Genomic DNA, 17,350 nt, shown 5'->3' with positions numbered 1-17,350 from the left:
CTGAAACAGATATAATATTTGGGAAAAGAGAAATTAATACCAAAAAATAGCAAATTATTTCAGAGAGTACAATAACGATTGACTTTATTTTGAAAATCAATGGGAAAAATATTTCCCATACAGAGCTCTTTTCAATGTCCTTGAAAAGCCTTCAAACTAGGGATGCACAACCTTTTCAGTCCGCGGGCCAAATACGCGGTATTTTGGTGGCTAGCGGGCCAGAAACCTGTGTATATATAGGGGTGATTATGAGACCCGTATTATACGAGCCAGTTCCGTAGCCAGTTCCATACGAGCAAAATATCCCGTTGTTTCAACGAGGCTTGCTTAAATTTTTATTTTTTACTGAAATTAAGAATTAGGGTTATTTCAACGACAGTCATATATAATCATCATAATATAATCTATATTATAATTCATTACAGTCATATAAATATATTCGTGTCACATATTTGTCAAATAAATAGTTTTTTCAGTGAATTGCATTTCAATTTTCTCTTTGAGACTTGAAATATGCCTCTACTTCCCGTCACTGGATGTTTTTTCAGCAATTTTAGCTATAGTTGGAAACTTCACAAACTTTGGGCAATTTGATTGGATATAACTAGCAACTTTACTTGACTTTTACGAAACTTTTTGGCTATATAACTAGCAACTTCTCTCGACAAATTTTTGTTGGATATAAATGGCAACTTTACTTGCTTTTGATAACAATTTTTTGGCTACAATTTAACTTGTATTTCCGTACTATTATAATATAGCCCACTATTTCCCTATGACTGGATGTTTTTCAGGAATTTTAGCGGTATTTAAAAACTTTATAATCCTTTGAAAATCTGATTTACAATTACTTTGCCTATAATTGCCAACTTTAGTTGCTTCTGACAGTTAGTTTTGGCTATTCAATTTTCAACGTCACTTGCTTTTAACATTTTTTGTGGCTATGACTGGAAACTTAAAGTAAGTGCTCTTGAAATTTTTTTTTAGCCATAATTCTGCGTAACTTTGACAATTCTTTTTTGGCTGAAATTGTCAAATTTAGTTGCCTTGAGCATTTTTTTTTTTTTGGATATAATTGGAAATTTTATTTGATTTGACAATTATTTTCGCCTCTAACTGGTGAATCTTATTGCTTTTGGTAATATTTTTGCTATGAACCCGATTTTCTATATTTTTATCGAGGAGATATGATCAGCCTAGGTATGGATAATGTTTCTAGTTTTCTACCGGGCCGGATGGGACTCAGGCGGACTGCATTTGGCCCGTGGGCTGGAGGTTGTGCACCCCTGCTTTAAACTTTCTGTGACTTGAATATCAGAATACGTCTTTGTGATTTTAGAGTCTTGCACGTACACGTAGAGATTGCTCCAGCAGTTGAACAGCTTCCTTGGCACAGCCCCAGAACAATGTGACACCAGATCCACCGTGTCCATAATTATGTATTACCTGAGAAAAAAAATACGAAAAAGAAATAAAACACAACTAATATTACGTTTCGATGTGTTTACCTCTTCTTTGAGGTAGACAAACCGGGACATCTTGAAAAAAATATTTCAGAAAACAATTTCGAATTCTGAGGCCTGGGCCTTGTACGGTTTGGTTCAATGTGTTTTTCTTCTACATTTGCCTCATTGTAGATCACTGGAATTAACTGAAAATTTTCACGAACTGGTAAAAATGGGAGAAATAATTTGCAAATCAGTGAAGACAAAATTGGGGGAAAAGTTCCTAATCTTATTTTATATCACATGTTTTTATACTTTGCTTTTTATAAATACGAGAAATCGCTTTAAGCTAGGACCTCTGCTGCCACCTATTGAATAAACTTAGAAATATCTGTTGTAATTCTCAAAATAAAATGGTTGGTGGTTATGAACCGATGTGCAGAATGAGAATGAACAGCATGTGGTGAAACTACAGTTTTTATTTTCATCGTGCATTCTAGAGTAAATTTTATGCGCCAAAATATCGGTTACTATGTTTTGGTAATTACAAAGCGTAATCCAACGGCAAACATAAAAATATATTACCGTATTTTCCTCCGTATAATCCACACGGATTATCTGTTTAAAAAAAGTGGTTAGATATTAAAAAATGTGGATTACCTACCGCTGCGGACAATCTGCAGAAAATGTTATCAGCAGCTAAAAGATGGCTCTCCTAGTTATTGATTCAATGGAAGCTCATAGTCAAGAAAACATAAAAGGCGCCTGCTAAAATGGCGTGGCGCTTGTCTTTCAGTCATACCTGGCGGTTTGACTAAGAAATTGTAGAATTTAGATTCAGGAATCAACAGGTCGTTTGAATGCAAAGTTGGAGCCTATTGGTTATTGGGAAAAGTGGATGACTGAAGGAATTCATTCCTACAACAAAAGGCGCCAAGCTTCCTATGCTGAAGTACGCCAGTGTGTTAGTGAGACCCGGGAAGATTGATAGACTATATGAACTATGGAGAGTTCATTCAGAAAATGTGGACTTGAAACTTTGGACTAGTAATTCTGACTCCGAAAATGGAATCCTGTTGATGATTACACTGACTCTTTCAAATTAGATGAGGAACTGTTGCGCTTATATATACAGATTGTTCTGCTAATGGACTGACAAACTCAGAGGGTTGTTAGTAGACAACAAGAGGAACAAAAATCGCAATGGAACAGGGTGTCGCGAACCACGTTTAGAGGGTGAAAATCGCGAAAAATGCATGCAGGTCTCGACGTCACGCTGGAGCGACAAAAAGTGCAATAATAACTACAAGAGAATTTATTTGATTAATTATTACAAGAGTTGTTGGAAGTGGTGGCCGCTGACATCATTGCACAGTCTACAACGGCGTAAAAACGATTCCCGGACGCACTCGAAGATACCAGGTATGCGAAGGTATATGGTGCGGAAAACACCTCATTGCTGTTGAGGCTGATATTGCTGTTGATACATCCACTGTGCTAAGCGCCCATTGTCATCTGCTCGACCGTAAATCAAATGCATATCAGCGTATTCCTCTTTCGTGTAGTCAGCCATCACGATAGTCATTGAAACAGATAACTAACTGCTACACGTGCTTACTACCGCGATAGCGCTAATTTGCGTCGTCCGCAGCGCGTGATCCTACCCCAGCCCCAGCGCATGCGTTTCGCGATGCTGCTTACGTCAGATATAGTGAGCGAACCCACGAATGCATTCAGCGATCAACTGACATCCACCTTTTGTCTCCTCTGGACTCAGAGCCTGCGCGTGCGCTTTTCGCTATTTTCACCCTCTCAACGTGGTTTGCGACACCATGTTCCATCGCAATTTTTGTTCGTCCAGAACCCGTTCACATGTGAAAATATTGCGGTAGAATTGAGCAGGGCCGCAACTAGATGCTTGGTCACCCGAGGCAAGCGCGCATTTTGACGCCCTCTTGTAATGTTGAAGGAGAGGTTTCAGAATGAAATTCGCGCCCCCTCGGGTCTAGCGCCCGGGGCAAGAGACCCTATTGATCCTCCCCCGCCCCTAGTTGCGGCCCTGGAATTGAGAAGAATTCTAGCACCCGCTTGACGACTTTTTTCCTTCCTAAGGAAAGAAATGGGGAGCAGTCATTGGGGTGAAAATTCTTGAGAGAAGCGGGTTTAAAATCCGCTTTTTCTATTTCCCATGTGAACGGGGCAGTGATGGTAACTCGTGGCAAATTTCTTATATTCGTGGGAAAAATTGGTCCACATGGGAAATTTTGAGAGTTCAGCAAACAAAAGAATTCTTATTGAAAAAAATATACATAAATGTAAAACAATAAACAATGCTTTTCTAGTGTAAAATACTTGATTACATACTTCCACCGATAGAAGGCAGCACAATTTTCGGAATGTGTGGGAAAAATTTAGTCAAAAGGGAAATTTCACTTGCCGAAGTTACCATCACTGGAACGGGGCTTTGCGATGTCTACTATTCATAGGCCTAAATAATGTTATTGTTTCGTAAATAAATTTCGTTAATTAGCGTACCAATAGATTGATTATTGAAACACACGAGGTAAGTTTTTATTTATTTTTTAAATCCTGCGGATTATGTTTTTTTTTTTCCTTTCTTCAAATTTCGCATGCGGATTATGCGCCACAGCGGATTATACGCAGGGAAATACGGTAACCAGTATTTTGGCGCATAAACTTTACAATGATATGCAGCATAAAAATTAATAATGTGGTATTATAACACATTTTGTTTTTTTTTCATGCTACATACCGGTTTGAAACCAACAACTAACTTAATTTTTTTTTTAAATTGTAAAAAATAGTTAAGTTTTTATTTGACAGGTGGCATCAGAGACCCCATAATTTGTGATAGATAACTTTTTGGATATTTTTGTGTAAAAAAAAAGGAATGCAACATATAATATTTTCTGCACTTTTAGAATCAATCACAGAATTTTGATCCCTTTTGGAAACTTTACATACAAGTTTTTCTGGAAAAATTAATTTTTTTACGTAATTGTGCAAAAACTAAGAAATCTCTTCTCTTTCATAAATACCATTAAGATATATTATTTCGCTGGAAGTGAGGTTTTCCGTTTTCCAGAATAGCCTAGTTTTAGATGATTCCATGTGAGCCAAGTTGGAGTACACGAGAGCACACGATGATCCAATGGCGTACGCAGGATCGACCGCTGGAGGGGCAAAGAATTTTTCCCCCGAGAAATTTTGATTTACCACCCTTTAAAAAGCATTTAAATTAACAGAGAAATTGATTAATGTAGCGCATATATAAAGAGTATTTTGTTTCGATATTTAAATTTTTTCAAAGAAATATTAAATTTTTTTTACTAATTTTTGGTCGGCTTACAGGGGAAGCTCGGGTTTCCTGAGTACATGCTGAGTACGCCTCTGCCCACGACTGCCAGTGAAAATATATCAAAATACGTTTGGACTACACATTTGTATCATGGTTGCTAAAGAAGGGCATTTCTGCGAAATTTCACGCATGTGTGTGTGTAGGAACCACTTGCAGCATCGTCGATGAAAAAATTGAAAAAACGAAAAATTGTTACATTTTATACATATATGCCCGCGTCGGGTATGTGGTCGAAAAAGAATACATGCCCGGTCAAAATTTTTACATGCTCCGAGCATGTCGGGCAATAGATTAGTCTATCCCTGATATCGACCCAAATTGTTCCCAAAAAGTCCACCAAAGAAGGATATAAAGTGATCATATAGACGGATGCAGAAAAATCCGATAAACATACCTCGAGCCTTTTGCCACTTTGACTTTGAAGAGATTCGTGTTCAATCCTTGGTTTTGATCTGCCGGGGCGTAGGCCGACCCATTCCTTGATCATTTTGGCCCCCTAAACAAAATCAGAGGTAAAAACGTGAGGAACAAACATTACATCCCGTGTAACCCAGGAAAAGTAAGGACGAAGATGACGAAATTAGATTGTGAAAATTTCGTGTGAGGCCAGGATTACACTGTAAAAGTTTGGTAAAATCCCTTTTATAAGACTTGAAAAATCCAGCCAATAAAGCTCATAGGTTACATTGGAGCAAATGCAACCCATAATCTTACTGGTTGCATTTTTCAAATTATATAAAAGAACTTTTATAGTGTAATCCCGGCCTTAGGCCGATATTACACTATAAACGTTTTGCAAAAGCTTTTTGATAAAACTCGAAAAATTCAGCTAGTAAGATCGCCGGTTACATTTTCTCGAATGTAACCAATGCGATCATTGGTTGAATTTTTCTAGTTTTATAAAAGATATTTTATCAAGATTTTATAGTGTATATAATCCTGGTGGAGAAGAATTGATATTAATCAATTCATCTCCACCATAGCCAAGTACACTCGCGAATGTCGGCATAAAATTATCTACCGCTTCAATCGGGGAGTGCACAACTTTTTCAATCCGCGGGCCACATTTGCGATATTTCTGCCGCTTGCGGGTCAGAAACCTGTAAACAAAGAGTGATCAATGGAATTGATTTTACGAGATATTGTAGTCATACTCAGGGCCGCAACTTGATGCTTGGTCACCCGTGGCAAGAGACCCTCCTGCCCCCTCCCCCCCTAGTTGCGACCTTTTTCATACTGTCTATTATTCACCTCACATATTTGTTAAATATATCCGGGGTTTTTTTTTTTTGACAAATTACATTTTGATTAGTAGTACCCATCATTTTCCGTGGCTGGCAATTTTTCAGTACTTTAATCGATATGTGGCAACTTTACTTGTCTTTGAAAATTTTTTTGGCTATGATTGACATTTTTACTTACTTCCCTTTTGGCCGGAATTACACTTTAAACGTTCGATAAAAGATGTTTTACAAAACTCAAAACTTTTTAAAAAAAAACAACCAATGAGCCCATTATATACATTTGCTCGAATGTAACCGATACGCTCATTGGTCGCATTTTTCAAGTTTTATAAAAGAACTTTCATAAAACTTATATAGTGTAATGCCGGCTTTTGAAATTTTTTTTTGGCTGCAAAAGAAAACTTCACTTGCCTTTGACAATTTTTTTTTTGGCTGTAACTAGCAATATTTACAAGCCAAGTAATTGCAATATACTTGCCAATTCTTTCAATATAAAGAATTGTCTTAATTGACAATTCTTTCCAAAAATTTTTGCGGTTGTAATTGACAACATCATTAGCCTTTGGCAAAATTTTCGGCTGTAAATGACAACTTTAATTGTCTTTGACCATTTTTTTTGGCTATAACTGACAATTTTACTTGCCTTTGACAGTTCCTTCTAACAATTTTTCGGCTGTAAATTGCAACTGTACCTGCCAAATCTTTTGGCTGTAAATGACGACTTTAATTGTCTTTGACAACTGTGATTGGCAACTTTACTTGTCCTGATAACTTTTTGGTGATATCCCTTATTTTTATTAAAGAAATATGGTTAGCTTATTTATTTAAATTGTGTTGTGCTTGTGTATTGATTTTCCACCGGAACGACTTTCGCTGGCGGGATGTAACCCCTTGGCTGACAGCATTTGGCCCGCGGGCCGGAGGTTGTGCACCCCCGTCTTTAATGACAACATGCAGCCTTTTCCTGATAGGAAGCTGTCCATAGTGACCTTATAGGTCACTAAACTTGAGGCAACTAAAAAAGGGAGGCGGACTCATCGTCCATCTTTGAACAAAGAGAACAGGTTTGCCGCTTCAAATGATGTCTCGGAAATCGTGGGGGAGGAAAAAAAAAGCAGGATAGGGAACAGTTATGTTAACTAGAGCTAAAATATTGACACTTCCGCTCAAAGATAGGGGATGAGTGAGCCAAGTATTTTTTTGGAGCAGCTGTAATGAAACTCACTTTGAGACTGGGCATCAATTCGCAACAACCACGCCAGATGCGTTCCCTGTCATTTTGGCAGACTTTCGTGTTCCAATCACCGTCTTGGTGAGTTCCACCGCAGATCACTTCGTCACTGCTGTAAAACCCATTAACAAGCATTTAAAAAAAATTATATACTGTAATCATGCCCCTCCCCCCTCGGGGAGCCAAGCTTCAAGTCAAGATTTTTCATGGGCTCCCCTTGAAAGTGAATTTATAGTGTAAAAAACAATACAAGAATTCATCCGGGGTCCCAGTACTGGAATTCTGTCAGCTCTGTCCCTATTTATGTCCGGGGCCATGACTGAATTTCGAAAAGATAAAAATACTGTACCTATACACATGGCCCCCCCCCCCAGGCTCAGATGTTTTGCGGACCCCCATACCACACTTACGGGTCCCTTTACGATGAATATATAGCGTGTAAAAACAATAAACGATGAGAATCATCCCGGGGCCCTGTCAGCCCTACCCTTGTGGAGGGCCATGCCTATACGAGAGCACTAATGAATACATAACATAACATAATTTATTTGTCCCCAGTCAATTACGATAATACTATACAAATTAGAGTTTAAAATTAAATTACAATATATATTCCGGGAAATTCGACGAATCGGTTATTATGCATAATCGCCGATCCTTTCGGTAAATTTGGTAAATTTTTTTCACTTTTACCGGCGATAATGCATAAAACCCAAGCGTTTTTGTTAAATTTGATAAGCAAAAATTACTTATCGCTTTTACGGGTGATTATGCATGATACCCAAGTGTTATTTGTGAACTTGATGGATTCTATAATGTATCACTTTTACCCATGATTATACATAATACCCTAACATTTTGTTGATGAAATAAATAAATACTTGAAATTAATCGCTTTTACGGTGATTATGCATGATGTCCAAGTGTAACTAGTGAATTTGATAAATATGAAAAAAAAAATCGCAAACGAGTATATCGGCATCCGATTGTAATACAGTCGACGCTCATTATAATGACCCCACGTTATAGCGACCCATTCCATTACAATGACTAGTAAGATAAGTCCCAAATGTTTTTATAGAATTTCTATAATGTATGGTTTTTTTTCGATATAGCGACCCTCCCAATATAACGTATGTTTTCGACGTAACGAGGGACGGGGCCGTTATATCGAGCGTCGACTGTAGTTCGTTAAATAGGAGATTGTTAGGCTGGGGTCTGTTTGCATACGCACAAAAACTCGTCGTAAATTTGTCAAATTGAAGAATTCGTTAAATGAGAGATCATTATATCGGAGTACACACAGTCGTAAAATTCGTTAAATAGAAGTTTCTTATCGAGATCCGATTTCAGAATTTGTCAAATTGGAGTTAATTATGGGAGTCATTTCGGGGGAGTGTTCGAAAAAAACTTTGTTAAGTCAGAGTTCATTTGCGGTTTAGACTCACACGTACTGTCATCCGAATAATAAATCTTATCATGGCAATGAGATCAATTTATAATATTTACTAATACGAAATGGCAGTTATGCATAACAACCCGCAAATGTGATGAATTTAGGGCGATCAATCATGTTTATCATACCTACGCTTGGATGTTATGCATATAATCACCGATAAAAAGTCATAAATTTTGGTAAATTTATCAAACATACCAAAACGGTCGGTGATTATGTATAATAACCGAATTTACGGTAATATATGCATCCCGTGAAAGTCGTGTTCGATTTTTACGGTCAACAAAATCCTGTGAAAAATTGATTCAGATATGATTGACCCCAATCTGAAACTGGTCATTCAGTGCAAACCTCGTCTATAATGCATTAATTATTAACCAGCCGATTATGTGTTACTGCTGTAGGAAAACTTTCTAGGCTGCCTCACCGCTTGGGGGCGCTACGGCAAGCGTCTTGGCCAATCGGACCACCTCCGCTCTTCGAATCAGGCGAGGCATAGCGGAAATTCTTTCAATCGCGAACTATATTTTATATTAATACTGTATATATATAATTATTAATTCAAACAACTTACTTCGGCAGAACATAGAAATCATCCGCAGAAACAGCGTATTTTATCCATGGAGCGTCCACCTGGAAAATACCCACATCCATTATTAATTAATTCAATGCCCATTTTCATAATTTTATCTATTTTCTGTGTTTCATAAATTAACAAAAAAATATCAACCATTTCCAAAAATTTAGTGAATTTATGGAACTTTTTTTGATCTAGTGCTTAACAAAATCGTGTTGAATGATATGATCTTGCAAGATTCAAAATTTTGAGTTTAGTGAGGTGTGAGCAGTGTACGCCAATACGCATCTATACATTAGAGAAGAAATAGTCAGAGAAGAAACAGTCAAATCAAATCAGTCCCCTAATTTATTTTAAAAATATTCATTTTTAAATATGATAACTGGTAGTATATTTGAGAATTTAAAAAAAATTGGATATTAATTTAGCATGTTTTTCTTTGTGGTTAGTGTAAATTTCACATTATCTTTTTTAATCAGTATAAATTAACTTCATTTAATTAAAATAATGAGTAAGGATGATTTTTGGAAACCTCATGTTTCACGTGGCAAAAGAAATTAAAGGGAAAAAAAACAATTTTTTTCTGTTTTTGTAAAAAACAGAGTTTTTGCGGAGAAAAAATATATATGGGTTTCCCTCTCTCTACCCTTATTTCTTCTCTAAGATCTAGACGTGTGATTCACGCATTAAAATTCAATTTTACCCCCTTCAAACTTCATAAGCTCCGTTCACATGTACAATAAAACATCCCGGGAAGTTCCCGGTAACGGGGATTTTCGCTACAAACCAGTGGCATCGGAGCCAGGGGTGCTGTGGGTGCTCGAGCACCCACGGAAGTTTGTAAAACGGGTCCGAGCACCCACAGAATTGATTCAGAACTCGAAATTTCCTACATGGGACTCAAGACGAGCATCCACAAGTTCGAAACACTTCCGACGCCCCTGCTACAAACCGTTCACATGACGTTAAGTTTATGCCGGTAATCCCCCCTCTTCTTTCCGGAAGTCGTCACTGGTTACGTAGATTGAACGGAAGTGATTGATTCAAGATGATTGACGAAGGAGCTTATAGCAGTTTTCGCGGCGCAAAGGATTATGGGAGAGAAGGTCGGTGTTGACCTGCAATCCACCTCAAGAAAGATGGGCTTTTTTTTGATTTTTTGATGAGCTTCTCTCCCACCTTTTTCTTCCCTACGAGGGGGAAAATGTTTCAGGCCGGTAATTACCACCAAAGCGACCCCCAATCTTGCACATGTGAACGGGGCTATAGAGGAGTAAAAATATTCAAATTTCATGCCCCTCAAAAAAAAAATGGCCCTCATTTTACAAAATTACTTCTTGAAATTTTGGAGAGGAGTGAAATTACCCTTCAAAAATTACTTTTCGGATAATACTGGGTGTGAGTTTCAAATGACTGGTGACCACTTGTTTAACCCTGAGGCCTATAGCCCATTGATACAAGCTCGGAGGGGGCGGCAAATATTTTGTGAAGAAAATGGGAGAAGAGTTGCGACACATGTTCGTATAGCGCAAGGGCATTCAACATTTAGGAGAGTGCGGGCCACTTCATTGATTTGAAAACGTGTCGTGAGACATTCGATGAAGTTGTCTGGAACAGCGCCGCTGGTTACTTGGGTTATCCGTAAATGTGCCGCGGGTCAGTTAAGTGCTTTAAAACTGTTGCGAGACAGGTTAAATGATCTGAAACAGCGCAACAGGTCGTTGAAGTGACTTGAAACAGCGCCACGGGTCATCATTTACGTCATTTCTCTGGGCCACAGTATGTAGCTGGACACTTCACGTCTGGCTAGTGCCCATGTGTTGAACATTTATATTACTGACCACAGACGATGAAAAGCATGAATCTGTTTCGTACCTAGCCCGAATTTTGGCGATAATTGGCCTCCGTTCACAAATAATAGATGATAGTGTTACGTCACAATCTCGTTTCAGTCTCATAAAATATTGTCATTCTTACCCTCATGACTTGACCCCTGATGGGACGTACATCATTATCATGTACCAGATTTGCTGCCTCCACGCCGGGACAGTTGATAACGGCGTCGTACTGGCCAATCAGCTGCAAGAAATAACCATTAAAAAAGCCAATACTATCACTATAATTACAAACCCCAACTCCCGTAATATATCAAACGCAGTATAAATAGTGGAATCATTTTCCACATTCTCACCTCCGTCAAGGAACCAATGCGTCGTTTCTCGATCCGACCTCCTTGAGCTTGAAACCTTCAAAATGCCAATACGAATAAATCATTTTATAGGGAATTCACCACAAAAAAAGCTCAAAATTAAATTCAGCAAATAGAAGCGTGTGTGAATTACCTCTTCATCAACTGGGGTAGAAGCTTCGTACATTCTGCGTAGAGAGTAGTGAAGGTTACGCCGTACCTTTAATAATTCATGCATGAGAATCTAAATTTTATGCATATTCATATAATTAGCAACTATTCAAAATATGCCACCACATAGGGTGCCGCGCAGTATTCTTTTCAATTCGACCGTATGGACGTGTCGTAATAAATACAGTAGAACCTCTCGATAACGGACTAAGAATTTTGTCCGTCAATGGGGAGTTACGATATACGGTAGAACCTCGTTTATAAGACTTTAACATTGCTACGAACTATCGACGATAGATGGCGCGATTCGTTCAATGGCTCTCAGAAATATCGAAATCGGTTGATACCGGTTTCGGTTTGGCGGAAATGACTGTGATTGGTGAAGAACTGGCAGGGCGTGTAGAGAAAAATCTAGGAAGTCCCGCCCCTCCAAACAGTGATTCAACGCCCCTCCAGGCAGTCCGTTTGGTGGCGCCGTCGACTAGGAAACTGTAAATTAGAATTTTGTGAAATGTTCTTTTTCTCGAAGTTTCTCCGGGGTTATAAATAGTGCGGCGCTCACAAGATGGCAGGCTCAGAAAAGGCTCATAGAGACACAAGGAGATTCAGTCAGTTGTGTTTCAACTTTGCGAGAAAGTTGTTAGCTCTCTGATTAGCCTGTAAATACGTGTAAATTGCTAACCTGGTTATCCAGGCTTTCGTACTTCGTATGAAAAGCGGAGAGTGCCATCGTTTCTCTCTATATGTCGCCATCTGTCGCCAGCTAACGTCGTAAGGGCTATTAGCTGAGCTTGGAGGCTGTCCATGCGCAGTCCCGTTTAGCATTCATACATATGCTCTAAGGATTGAAAATGTCTGTCCTCTGTAGTTCAATGGTTAGAACACTCGCCCGGACAGTGAGAGATTGGTGGTTCGATTCCCCACAGAGGAATGTGAATTTTCTTTCCGAACAACATCTCTATCTCCGCTTTGTTATCCAGGCTTTCGTACTTCGTATGAAAAGCGGGGGTGACATCGTTTCTCTCTATATTATCAGTCTTGTATCTAATGTTGGCTTTCTTCACGTGTATCAACAAGCAAAACCAACATTACAATTGGAATTCGCTATCTTGGACCGTAACTTATGTTCAGTTAACTAAGTAATTAATTGACGATTTATCATATTTACCAACACGGCCCTGGGATTAAACATAATCTTAGTTGAATACGACAAATTCTCGATTTATGACTAAAAATTAATAAGTTAGAGTTAGCCTGATTTTGCTGTCCTCTGTCGAGAGTGTCCACTAACAAGGAGTGAATGCGGGAGTGACCCGTTGGAATAGGACATAACAAGGAGTGAAGTCCTATTCCAACGGGACCGGGATCAGAAAAGTGTTCTGTTCGTTAACGAGAGGTGTCCATTGACGGGGAGTGTCCGTTAAGAGAGGTTCCACTGTAGCACCATTGCATAAATGTTTCCCGCACTGCAAGCATGCAATTCATGACAAGGCCCTACAAGTCTCTGCAAATACTCCACTTAATCTGGCACGTCTTATAGTGTTATATAGTTACAGCACATATTATTATTTTATTTTTTTTTTGCATCTACGTACCTCACATCTCAAGTACCTGTGTCTAAAACATGTCGTCTCCGCCGCGGGAACCTGTGCCATGGGCCTCAAATTTTTCTTGTACGTAATATACCTGTGAATTTGCACATGCTATGTTTTACAATCAAATTCTATAGCACGTCTTCCTTTTACAAAAAGGTTTTGTAATTTTTTGTATGTAATGTAAGTTTTTGTCTTGTTTTCACAAATGTATTTTTGCACTCTGTATATATTCATGTTAAACATATCTCCATAGTTCCCGCTGGAAATCCCCCCCCCCCCAGTGCTTTTCTGTACAGACTATACATTTATATATAGCATGTACATATTTACAACATTTTTGCTCTCATACATGTTTTGCTTCGCATTTCTGTTTCGCTCATGTGTGGTTTTTATGTTGCACGTATTTGTGCACAGATATTTCTAAGTGCACATGCCCTGTATTTTTCAATGTTTTTGTACAAGATGTTCTGCTTTTCTAGCTCGTTGTATGTATGCAACTTTATCTGTGCATATTTTTACTATCTACGTATGTTGAATTTTTTTCAACACAAAACCACGCCCTCCTGTGCAATATGCTTATAAACTGCGCAAAAAACAGAGCCTAGCCGCGTTCGGTAAGTAAGTGAGCATATATACGCGGTAATCCCTTACCTATATCTCTCCGGAAACATTGAGTGCTCTTTCTCTGTCATTTGCCTCCACAGTATGAAGACGTCACTGAAAATTTCTTCTTCCTACAAATAATGAATGATTTATATCAAGGGTCTCAAACTTTTTTTTGTGTCCCGAGCACCGTCTTGGGCTCATCATCAGAAGAAGAGCACTCTCATGCGGGGAAAAAAGAGCAACATATGAGCAACACAAATCATCGTAATGCTAATTCTTGAATGCAACATGAGTTGGGGGAGAGTTAATCAAAGACAAGGCGTGGATCCAGAGGGGGGGGGGGGGTAATCGCCCCTTTTCCCAAGAGCCGTATAATCTGGGCAAAAAAATATTCTGTCCCTAAAATATGTGAAACACTGTCAATATGAAACACTGGCAGAGCAATCTTCTTCACAAATGCAGCAAAGGGACTGCAGAAATTGAGGTACACAGTCCCTGGATAAAAAATATAGTAAAGCTTCATAATATATAAAATACTTAACCAGCAAGACCACGATCATTTACATAATGCAGTATAACGATGTATAATTGTCGTATAATGTTTGTTTGGATTGTCCACTATGTATAATGTTGTTTATAGAATAATGTAGTATGTGTCAATCCCCGTTTGTATAACGTTGTATATATTGATAGAACCGCTCACAGCCCCGCTTTGCATCAGTCCGTATATACAGTCGCATCCCGTTATAACGAACTCCAGGATACTGGAGAAATCACTTCGTTTTAACGAAAATTCGTTATAAAGGAATTCCAGATTACCTAGCATTGTTCCTATGTAAATTTATCTGGGGGATTAGAAAAGTGTTCGTTAAAACGAGATTTTCGCTGTAAAGGAATTCTTTAAAACTGGATTCGACTGTATTGAGGTATAATTGTTATATGGTGATGTGCAATTGTTGTATAATGCTTGCTTATGTTATCATCTTTACTATTTTTACCTTATGCATAAAAATTTAACATTTAGAGAGGAATAATAATGAAATTCCGACCCAAAACTTTTACGGCAGATATCGCTTTTCAGTGACACGTCGGGGTTGGATTCGGTTTCGGAAGTCGAAGTCCCTAAAAATGTGGGACGAACCTACACGATCAATCATCTCTCCTGATTCATCGTCCTGGATCCGCGTCTGTTAGGGACCCGACAAAATCCCGTGTGTAAGAAATCGAACATATGCAGGACCCACATGGACACGGCCCAGAAGGCCTCGGGTGCATAAGAGGCACCGTAACAATGGGATATGATGCTATGATTTTTCGAGAGTAAGTGTCTGCTAGTAGTTGGTCTTTCTAGCCAAATAGAGGGCTTCATAACACCACTTTGCTTGAGGAGTTCATGCATGCGACGGCCCTAGGCGTAAGTGTCGAACATTATTGGGGGCTTAGTGCTCTCCGGCGAAAGGTCGAAAATGGCTGGTTTTGATAAGATGTCGCTATGCTTTGATATGCTCGAGGTACATAGTAGCCCAGAGCAAAACAAAATTCAAATAAAATATTGTCGAACGTACAACTTGTTGCTCCGACAATTGATAAGCAGTTAGAAGACCCACTCCATAGGAACTCGCTTCATAGGACAAGAATATGTTGAAAAGAAACTCAAATGTATCCTCGCACCAGCTCCTACAGTGAGAAATAAAAATATTTTTCTTATAGAACATCGAAAAATTTGGTTGATACATTTAAAAAATTGATACTGTACAATAGGTGCTATACAGCGTGCTCATTAAGTTATTGCTCAGACCTTTCTCCTCTCAACCATTGGTCGTAGACAAGAACTTCTGATTGCATAAATGCACTTTTACGTAAACAAGTTAATTTTTGGAAAAAAATTACAAAATTTAGCTTTTGAGAAAAATTTCCTTGCATTAATATTGCAAACGAAACATGTTTCATTGCCGTATAAAATAGCGACCGTGATATTAAAGTTTGTGAGGGGATTCGGGGTTCGTTAACCAACAAAAATAGCATATATGCAAAATATTTGCATTTGTGGTTGACCGAATTCGAATATCTTAGCTAATATTGCACTTAGAAACACGCTTTTTTTTTTTGCCTCGGAAGAGACAGGCCAACAACTTTCTAATTGAAAATTATAGAACGGGGGGGGGAGGGGGTTTGTCTAAAAATTTAGGTTTTTTCCACTCCCAAAACTGGTACAGGGTAAATTTTTAACGGCTTTTGAGTATTTTTTTAAATTGGAACCATACATCTTCGACGGACGGTTGATGAGATAAAGGCCGCCTCAGCACTTACAGGACACCCTGTATATTTGATGTTACCTGAGCTTTATCGGATCAACATCTCCAAGTAGGTAAGGGTTAAAAAATCCCGCCGATCCATCACCCGTAGTCTGAGGACTGAATTTCTCGGCAATAACAGTTACTTGGATCCCTGGTATGGATTCGATCGCCCTCACGGCCGATGACAAGCCGATTATGCCACCTCCTACCACAGCGACCTTCATTAGTGACATTTCCTATAAATACATCAATATTCACATACTGTATACTATATACTGCATAGTTATATGGATTAGGTGCAAATATTAATTTTCCATACTCACCGAAATGTCTATGAGGAAGCTTCTCTCTCTCTCTCCGTGTAATTTAAAACGAATTACTCCCAGCGAAAAGCTGTTTTCTTTCTTTTTTTTTCGCAATTGTCCTTTATCTTTTGCTTGTCTTTTTACGATAAACGACTTTTCTTTCTCTTCTGTTCTAAAATGATTCATTTGTTCCAGCAATTGTGTATCTCTATCAGTTCAGGCTGGGAGCCAGACCCGTTCAAAGTGAATAAATAGCTTGCACTTAGTGGGTAGGGAGACGTAGAGTGAGACACTACCGTCTCTTTGTCTGTGTGAGGAGGCTTCATCATACAAAGTCTAAGTAACCGAATAATTTTTTGGCATTTAAGGAATTGCTCCCTATAAAAGCACATCATCGAGAATGTCAGTCCGGGACATTCACAGCTGCCCTTAGTGGGGTATATGACAGGGTGCGGTCGCATCGGGCCACGCGTTTTCGGTTATTATATAGCTTCCTTCATAAATTCAGATTTTTCATCCATTCTGGAATTCTAAATTTTCATCACAATTCTGGAATTCTGAATTTTTAATCAATTCTGGAATTCTCACCAATTCTCTCTCTGGAATTGTGAAAATTTATCAGTTTTGGAATTCTGAATTATCATCCGCGATCTGGGGAATTCTGATTTTTCATCAATTTTTTAATTATTTCATTTATTCCGAGTTTTAATCAGTTTTGGAATTAGACGGCTTTTTAAGAGAATAAGGAATTAAGGGAAAAAGGAAGAATTAAGGGGAAAAAGGAAGAATTAAGGGAAAAAGGAAGAATTAAGAGAATAAGGAAGGCGTGTCTCCAGTGGTGTAGAGTGTAGCATGT

General features: G+C 38.5%; 1 protein-coding gene across 1 annotated transcript; it reads right to left on the bottom strand.

Moving 5' to 3' along the window:
- Positions 1-67: 67 nt before the first annotated feature.
- LOC149089070 (D-amino acid oxidase-like) lies at positions 68-16,706 on the bottom strand. The gene is made up of 11 exons (XM_089237178.1): positions 16,513-16,706; positions 16,229-16,425; positions 15,458-15,569; positions 13,938-14,020; positions 11,675-11,740; positions 11,524-11,578; positions 11,310-11,411; positions 9,330-9,388; positions 7,294-7,411; positions 5,219-5,320; positions 68-1,446 (listed from the first exon to the last, which is right to left on the bottom strand). Exons 1-11 carry the CDS (start codon positions 16,678-16,680, stop codon positions 1,336-1,338), a joined length of 1,173 nt encoding a protein of 390 aa, XP_089093304.1. The 5' UTR covers positions 16,681-16,706; the 3' UTR covers positions 68-1,335.
- Between the last annotated feature and the right edge of the window lie 644 nt (positions 16,707-17,350).

This window comes from Pholcus phalangioides, unplaced genomic scaffold, assembly GCF_987345545.1.
Source record: "Pholcus phalangioides strain wild (caught in Gottingen) unplaced genomic scaffold, Ppha-v1.0 ptg000002l_1, whole genome shotgun sequence".
Classification (NCBI taxonomy): Eukaryota; Metazoa; Arthropoda; class Arachnida; order Araneae; family Pholcidae; genus Pholcus; species Pholcus phalangioides.
This window is presented reverse-complemented; position numbering and strand designations above follow the sequence as displayed.